Raw genomic sequence first — 9,123 nt, 5'->3', positions numbered from 1 at the left:
TAAAAAATATACATGTCTAACATTGCTATTGTATTGTCAAAGTTGAGATATAATTTAAAAAAAATTCATAAAAAATTAAAATTTAATATTCAATAAAAATTGATAGTATTTTAGTCACATTAAAAAATATTTTGCTTAAAATTGGGTTTAGGAGATTATATTGAATTGTTTGGTAAAATACTCAGGTCTAAAAAATATTTTTTTTAAATAGAGGATCTAAATTTGTAAAAATGCAAAACACAATACCAAAATAATATAATTTTTAGTATTGATAAATATAGAAGAATAATTTGACATAATTAAAAAATACAAAAATATAACTAAATGTTTAGAAAAACTAAAGGTAAGTTATAGTAAAATGGAAAGAAAAAAGAAAAAGAAAAGTGAAATGGTATCTTCAAAATAAAAATTGAATGAAATGTTGATTGTTCAAAAAAAAAGAAAAAAAAACATACCCACACATTTGTTGTTATTGTTGTTTTTTTTTTTTTTTTAAATAATTGTTCGACTGACGAGGAAATATATAAGTACTCAAAAAACAAACTAAGAAAAAACCAAAATCCCGCCAAAAAGTTGATCATGGCGATCGACTGTCTCATCCTTGGTAAGTGGTAAACCCACCGATGAATTCTGTACCATCTGCAATTCTAGGGCTTTTAGTTTGGTTACGGACCCATGATCCTTGAAAACTGTGGTTTCAGGCGCAGGGCAAGAGGTGGGGAAGAGCTGCGTTGTGGTCTCCATCAATGGAAAACGAATTATGTTCGACTGTGGGATGCACATGGGCTATCTCGATCATCGCCGATACCCCGATTTCTCTCTCATCCCAAATTCTGATCAAGGACGTTCCGGCTTCGACCACGCCATTGATTGCATCATCATCACTCACTTGTAAAACTGAGCTCTCTTCCGTATTTTCAATTCCAAGTTTAGTTTAAACTTATTGCGATTTTGATAAATTTGTGTTTGTGGGTTTTGGTAGTCACTTGGATCACGTTGGCGCTCTTGCATACTTTACTGAAGTTTGTGGGTATCGTGGACCTATTTACATGACGGTAAGTGTTTGATTAAATGTTTCACTCATTTTTTTGAGGTATGAGTTATATGCTAACGCGAGCTTGCTGAAGAGTAATTTTTTTTTTCTTTGGCCATTAATAATGCGTTGAATGAATTAGTCTGTTGACATTAAATTCTTCCAAGCTGAGTGTGGCTCAATAAGAACTATACTTTTATTTATTCAGTATCCAACGAAGGCATTGTCTCCGCTCATGTTGGAGGATTATCGAAAAGTAATGATTGAGAGGAGGGGTGAGGAAGAACAATTTACCTCTGATCATATAGCGGAATGCATGAAGAAAGGTACTTTTATATAAATTAAATTGTCATTCTTTAGTTCAGATAAGGGCTGTTGAAGGTTATATATCTTTAAAGGTAATTATCCCATTGCGGTTTCCCTTTTCCCTGCTTCATTATCTTCTCACTCTGGATCACTAACTTTGGGGATGGAGAGTCACATCTTTGCTTGGTTTGGTGAACAAATACAATCTTCTGAGTTTATCGTTTAATGTATCAAGCTAACCTGCCTAGGACTTAATTATTTGAGTGAAATGTAGTTTCCTCCTTTCTGGACCCGCCCCCTGCTTTGTAGCGGGCTTTGTGATCTGCATACTACTGGATTATATTATTTGCAATGCACAGACACTCACAATAATGTAACTTGCATGTTAACTGTTTTGGAAAATGTATGTTAGCTAAAGTCAAGTCTCATTTACAAAGGTTTGTGATTGCTCATTTTTCCATTGTGTCCTTTTACTCCTTCATCATATTCATTTTCCTCCTTTAATCTTTTGTATCTGCTTCTGTCTCTCTCTGTTGGAGATTACAAGAGTAGTTTACGTATTTATCAGACCTAAATGTAAAAGGTAAAAGCTAGGTATTTAGGACATTTATTTTAGTTATGAGTAAATAGAGTTTTACTTTGATTGGGATTCTTCGAATTAGACTTCTAATTCATTTAGAATTTGGAATTTAGTTTCCTTGTTGGTCAATGCTTTGTTTGCTAACAGGATAGTTGTGTTTACAGTTTTCATATTTGACAAGAAGTACTAAACACAGTTTTTGTCTGTCTAAGAATTTATTCTTTTTCTCTCTCTCCTTGTTTCTTTTATTGTTCTACACCACTCTCTCTCTTCCTTGATAAGGTTCTGCATCATTCAAATTAGACATACATTCATATGATGACACCAAATGTGATGGCATCCTTGCTCCAAACTGTTGATTATCATTCACATGCTGCATTCACATGATGGTCATTTCTGTGCTGTATACTCCAAAATTTTCTGCATCCTCATTCCAAACTCTTGGTTATAATGCTCATGCTAGATGCTACAACTAATAGCACGAATAAAATAAAATGACTATTATCTTTTTTTGGTACTCTGCTTGCCTATAAATATCACAAGTTTCTCATTTTCTTTCTTTCCCATTGATAGATGTTTAATATTAATATATTGATTTTTAAAGGATACTTACCACACTTTCTGTTCTTCGCTATTTTATTTTTTGCTTGAAAATCTGATAATATTTTTAGTTACTTAATATGTATCCTGGAAAGATATTAGATGGTAATCTTTTATTTGAGACACATGCTCTGCCATGGTCCATTTTTTTTTAAATCTTCTTCCTTTGTTTTTGTTTCTTTGCAGTTATAGCTGTTGATCTAAAGCAGACGGTTCAGGTTGATAAAGATCTTCAAATCCGTGCATATTACGCAGGACATGTATGCCCTCTTAACTTATGACTACTCACTAAGTAATTCAAAGTGATACTGGGACTTTCTCAATTCTAATTTACCCTCAACTAGAAATTTCTCTTGAGTTACATTTGTTCATCTGCTCTTTCATGATAATACTTAGACCATTCTTTTACAGTTGGTGTGTCGTAACCATCTTCCATGATATAGCGAGTGAATTTTGATTTTGTATATTATTTGAGAACACATCACTCATAATCAGCAGTTCTTCTTACACTCTATAAAACAGTTATTAATTTGTTATTGTAGGAAAATTTCATAACTGAAGTTCCTTGAGTCCTAATTGTTTAATATCTGAAGGTTCTTGGAGCTGCAATGTTCTATGCAAAGGTAGGAGATAGTGCTATACTGTACACAGGAGACTATAATATGACACCAGATAGACATCTTGGAGCTGCTCAAATTGATCGACTGCATTTGGACCTTGTTATATCCGAGTATGGAATGTATACCTGTGCTTTTGTAGACATGCTTACTGTTTGTCATCTAGCTTATTTGAAAAATGTATGGACTAAGATATATGCATTTCTAGTTTACAATTCTGTTTGTGTATATTTTTTTACCTATCTGTTTTGATTGACAAATATGTTACTAGACCTTCTTGTATTTTGTTGTAGTGACAGCAAAATAAAATTAAGATGCTTTTGTTTTCAATTCTTTTGTTTCAATTTGTTGTCTTAGGAGCATAGAGAACCAACTTATAATCGCTATTAATAAAATCTATTATCAACTGGGGATATGCTTATTCTCTTGTGGAATGGTGATGATTTATTACCTTCTGGTTTTGTCCTATGTATCTTATGGTTTTGGAATATCAATTTATTCATCCTTGTTAAATTATTTTGCTTAGGCTCAATCTCTTTGACACTAGGTGTAGACATGTAATGTACCGTACCTTCTTACATTCTTTAAATTGAGCAAATTTGTTCCCATTTGAATTTTGTTTGCTAGAGGCCACTTTGACTTTGACTTTTTGTTATATCCCTACTTTTATATTCTAGCACAAGGACATATGTGCATTTGTGAACATATCTCAATTATGTGTATTCTCTTCTCGGTCTGTTAATGGTAATTTAGGTTTCTCTTTTTTCTACTATTGTATCCCATCACAGGTCTACATATGCAACAACTATACGTGACTCAAAATACGGTCGAGAGAGGGAATTTCTCAAAGCGGTATGTGAATAACAAACACTCCTTTTAATGTTCTTGCTTATGTGTTTAATTCACATATAAATGATTATGTTTTAACCGTGCAACTTCTGTACTTCATAATATGCAAGTGTTAACATGTGATTCAGATCACCTGTAAGTTCTATCTTCTGCAACCGGTGGCAGGCTGGCAGCCAAATGTAGATAGATGTTTAAATATATCAATTTATTGTTGAGTGAGTAGTTGGTTTCTTTTAAGGGTCTCATTGTCTTCTATTGGAATTTATTTTGTTAAACTCACATTAGAATTCTAGATTGAAGGGCATAATTGAGCACCCGTCACACTGCTTTATATTATACAATGAACACGTGGATAACAATATTGTATACATTACACAATACTTGTAATACAAAAAAATCTTGAATTATAATATTTAATTGGTTGTACTTTTTTGCATGGTTTGTGCATGTATGTCTTCTAAGTCAGACAGAATAATCCATACATTTCAGTGGTTGAATTCTTTTTAACAGATTTGTACTATGATCTTGTGGATGGACCCTTTACCTTTTTGGTGATGTTTGCTTGATATGCCTGTGTCTGCTATTGTTATAGGGGCTTGCTATGTCATTATTGATTTTAGTATTTTCTCAAAATTAAAGCTTGACTAGTGTTTTAAGTTTTAAGCTTTTCTTTATTTTGGTATCTTGCTTTACTAATTCTTCAGTCAACTTTATTAGGTTCACAAATGTATCTCTGGGGGAGGAAAAGTGCTTATACCCACATTCGCTCTAGGAAGAGCTCAGGTATCCTACGTTGAGATTGTCACTTTGTTACATAATGACATGTTTGTTATGAAGTTCTACTCTTTGCCTATTCCAATTTTGAATAAAAAGAGTAAATGAAAAACTTTGAGCCTTGATCAATTGCTCAACATTGTTAAGTTATAAAAAGCTATGTAGTTTGTAGTCTGCACTCTGCGAGTTTATTGTTCTGACCTTTGGAGCTCAAGTTTTGTTTGAGGTTCTTGTTTAGATTTGTTTCTTCCTAGATACAGATAGTATCCTTGATATGTTTCGTATCAAATCTTTTTACTCATTTTAGTTTGCTAACCAGCAAACAGACAAACGAGGCATATTTAATATGCATACGAGTTGGGAGATGAAAGTGAATTTCGGACTCATTGGATATTTTATTCAATGCCTTGTTTTCTTCTGGAGATCTAGCAGAAAATACTTTGTGTTACATGTTGTCAGTAGATCATAATCTTCTGACTTACACTAAAGGCCAAACAGCAGTTCAGTTGGAACTTGGAACTAACCTCAGTCCAGTTCAGTTCTCAGCTCCCTAATCTATCGATTTTCTACATATATTGCTTGCATTGGTTGTTTCCTCAAGGGTCCAGTGACCTTTTATAACTATTGCATTTGCTTGTTTTCTGTAACCACTTGGATAAATTACATCCATCTGTTCATCATTTTCTTCTTATAAGCCATAAGTTGCTTTGTGCTGCTTTAGAGAGTCCTGAATTCACACCACCAAGCATAGATAGAAATTTGGAATCTATGTAACCTTTTCTTTGCTCTGCATTACTTGTCATTTTATTAATTTTTAAATGTCGATTTTTCTGTCACTGGAAGATTTTTGTCATGTGTTGACAATACTATCATCAAGCAGGAACTCTGCATCCTGTTAGAAGATTACTGGGAGCGAATGAATCTAAAGGTTCCTATATACTTCTCAGCAGGTGTGTTCCAGTTCTTTTGTACTACTGTCAACTGTTTGACCAATGACTGTAGTATTTGTTGTTCTTTCAAAATGATATTTCTCCTGTCCCTGCTACGTGTACCAGGTTTTAAAAAGCCATATGTACCTTCTGACCTTGCCCGAGGCTGTTTTTTTTTTGTATGTATGATGCGATTTGAACTTTGAAGTATATTGTAGCACCCTGTTGATGATCATAACTCTTTGCAAATTCAAAAACTTAAAAATGACTTACATCCTTATGCACAGTTTGATAAATTATTTTATTCATTTTTAACGTGTGATTGGCACAGCTTAAAGACTTGAATTCAAAAAATTTAATTGAGGCAAAGGATCTGTGACAATCTACATATTTTGTTCATCATAGACACTTAAATGCCCCATCTTCCAATGATAAAGTATAATCAGGAAGAAAAAACTTTAGGAACCGAATGGCAGAATGACCACTGCTGACATAGAAACTCCTCTGGTTTTATGCTTTGCATGTTCTTAAGGAGTACTTGCATTCTGAAATAGTTTTATTATGGAAATTTTAGGAATGACTGCTTCAGATGGTTTATCAATTTCTTTGGTGAATGTTTATTTTTCAATGTGTATTGGTGTTTCAAATTTCTGTGGAACTGGAACATTTACATGTGCTTTTTCAGGTTTAACTGTTCAAGCCAATATGTATTATAAAATGCTTATCAGTTGGACCAGCCAGAGGATCAAGGAGACATATTTGACCCACAATGCATTTGATTTCAAATATGGTATGTGATTCGTTTTTTACTTACTGGAAATACAGTATGTTTTCGGTATTATCCATCTAATTCTAAATGAGTTAAGTACTTTTCGGTTCAATTAATGATATATTATATATTTCCTTGTCAATTTCTATGGCAGTGTTCTGTATGGTAATGAGAGTAAAAGACATAAGAGTAGTATGTCTGCTTGATACCTAATCTTTTGAAAAAGCCATCCACCACTCATATGCATTTGGTTTTGATGATGCAGTTAAAGATTTTGACCGTTCAATGATAGATGCGCCTGGACCCTGTGTTCTCTTTGCCACACCAGGAATGATAAGTGGTGGTTTTTCACTTGAGGTTTTTAAACATTGGGCTCCTTCAGAAATGAATCTTATTACACTGCCTGGGTAGCTAACTTTCCTATCTTCTTACAATGAAAAAAAAAATGCTATTAGATCAGTGATTGAAAAAATGTACTGTACCTATTCGGTTGGTCCCTGAACAATGGTTGTAAAAACACCATATTGGCTTTAAGACTCGTCATTATCTGTGAGCAACATAGAAAATACATGTTCTTTCATAAAGTAAGCTCATCATAAACCTCAAATTATTAACCGAAAAAATCCAATCTATTTAAATGTAACATTTCTGCTCAGGGTTTACCATACCAATTATTTTTATTATGTTGTATGTGTGTCAACCATCAATACTCTGCATTTAACAAATAAACCAACTTAAATTTTGTTGCATGCTATGGTTTTCCTTACACGACTAATCCTGTTGATGTGTATCTTTGTAGGTATTGTGTAGCTGGAACCATAGGACATAAATTGATGTCAGGGAAACCTTCCAAAGTTGATCTGGACAAGGACACTTGTGTCGATGTGCGATGCCAGGTTTATTCTCATCTCTTACCTGCTACATATTATTTGCATCATTCACAAATTTTCTTGTATTACAGATATATCACTACAAGTTATGTTTCTTTTTTTTTTCAGAAAAATCTAATATAAACTTGTATACTTTGTATCTTCTTCTGCTTCCCTAATTCAAAGTAAATACAATTCATTTATCTGAATATATACAAGTTCAGTCAAAATATGAATGTGTTTTCCCTGAATAAAAGTTAAAGATAGAAAATGTGGAGGGGAAAATATTTTTGATGTTTGGTAAATAGGGATGAACGAAAACTAATTTTGTGCAAACTTTGTATTTTATCCATTTAAAATTATTTGTAAGTCTGGTGTATAAGGTTAAATTAGTAAAATAAAATCCCGTGACATGCATCAAGCAAATAAATTTCTGTTATATATATGAAAATGCAAATGCACCTAAAAGAAGAAAGTGATCCTCCCTCCAAAACATTTTCGATGTCTTTCAACTGTGCCTACTTAATTGTTTGTTTCACTTCCTTTAGAAGGAGCCGAGGAATCTTTTGCTTTTCTAATATATTATGTTTCTTTCTCTATGTGAAGATATAAACTATTTTTTTTGTTTTGTTTAATGCTGTCCCAATAATTTTTTCCCTTCTTCTTTATGTTGCTAGATTCATCAATTGTCTTTCAGTCCTCACACAGATGCCAAAGGTATCATGGATCTTATAAAATTTCTCTCCCCTAAACATGTAATACTTGTTCATGGTGAGAAGCCCAAGATGGCAACTTTAAAAGGTAGAATTCAGTCTGAACTAGGCATTCCATGCTATGACCCTGCAAATAACGAGACAGTATCAATTCAATCCACACAGTATGTGAAAGCAGTAGCCTCTGATGCATTCGCCCGGAGTTGCTTGAATCCAAACTTCAAGTTTTTGAAAAGCAGCTCAGACAACGGTTTGCAAGTTACTGATGAAAGGGTATCTGAGGGGATCTTTGTTCTGGAGAAAAGCCAAAAAGCAAAAGTCGTACACCAAGACGAGCTTTTGCTCATGTTGGGAGAAAAGGAGCACAAAGTTGCACATGCCTTTTGTTTTCCTGTTCATATCGGCAACGTAGAGAGCTCAGAGCGGTCTGACACAGGCTTTTGGCTTAGTTTATTATCTGCAAGACTTTCTGATGAGATTTCTGCAGGGATTGTCCAAGCTTTTGAAGAGCATATTCAAGTAGAGTCATTTCATCTGTCCATTTGCTTGAATGATAGCTGCCCTCATAGGATAACAGATAATTCTCAAAATAAATCTGAATTGGTATTTTGTTGCTGTACTTGGTCAGTGGAAGATGAGAAGATTGCATGGAAGATCATTTCAATTTTGAAAAATTTCAACTTGAATTCAACCAGCGGTCAACCGGGGCAACTACACACATCTAATAATTGAGGAACTTCTTGATCCGTTTTCTGAGCAAGTTTTTAACCAAAGATAAATCATTTTTTCAGTCGATCTAATTCTAGCAACTGACAATACTCAATAGTAATAGTTCTAAACTCCTCAATTTAACCCCAATCTCTTGTTGCATATTGGTGTAAGTTGAATTTGCAGGACTTTTAACATGTACACCTTTAATATTGTGAGATGTTGGTGCAGTTTTTTCCCAAAATTCCACATGCGGGTTCAAACTATGATCATCTCAATTAAGAAAGGAGCACAAAAATGATGACCTTGGAAAGGTTTTCATATATGGTCTTATTGTCTTTTCTTAATTTTAGCACATTTTTTTTAATTACACACG

The 9,123-nt window shown here is 33.5% G+C and overlaps 1 protein-coding gene across 1 annotated transcript; it reads left to right on the top strand.

The window, feature by feature from the left end:
- Window positions 1–469: 469 nt before the first annotated feature.
- LOC133822028 (cleavage and polyadenylation specificity factor subunit 3-II) lies at window positions 470–9,080 on the top strand. The gene is made up of 13 exons (XM_062254225.1): window positions 470–604; window positions 702–891; window positions 983–1,055; window positions 1,242–1,359; window positions 2,706–2,779; window positions 3,113–3,249; window positions 3,925–3,988; window positions 4,703–4,768; window positions 5,640–5,709; window positions 6,374–6,478; window positions 6,723–6,864; window positions 7,257–7,353; window positions 8,004–9,080. The coding sequence occupies exons 1-13, from the start codon at window positions 580–582 to the stop codon at window positions 8,769–8,771; spliced, it is 1,929 nt and encodes a 642-aa protein (XP_062110209.1). The 5' UTR covers window positions 470–579; the 3' UTR covers window positions 8,772–9,080.
- Window positions 9,081–9,123: the final 43 nt, after the last annotated feature.

This window comes from Humulus lupulus, chromosome 3 (genome assembly GCF_963169125.1).
Source record: "Humulus lupulus chromosome 3, drHumLupu1.1, whole genome shotgun sequence".
NCBI lineage: Eukaryota > Viridiplantae > Streptophyta > Magnoliopsida > Rosales > Cannabaceae > Humulus > Humulus lupulus.
The sequence above is the reverse complement of the archived record's forward strand: the minus strand, read 5'-3'. Positions and strand labels throughout refer to the sequence as shown.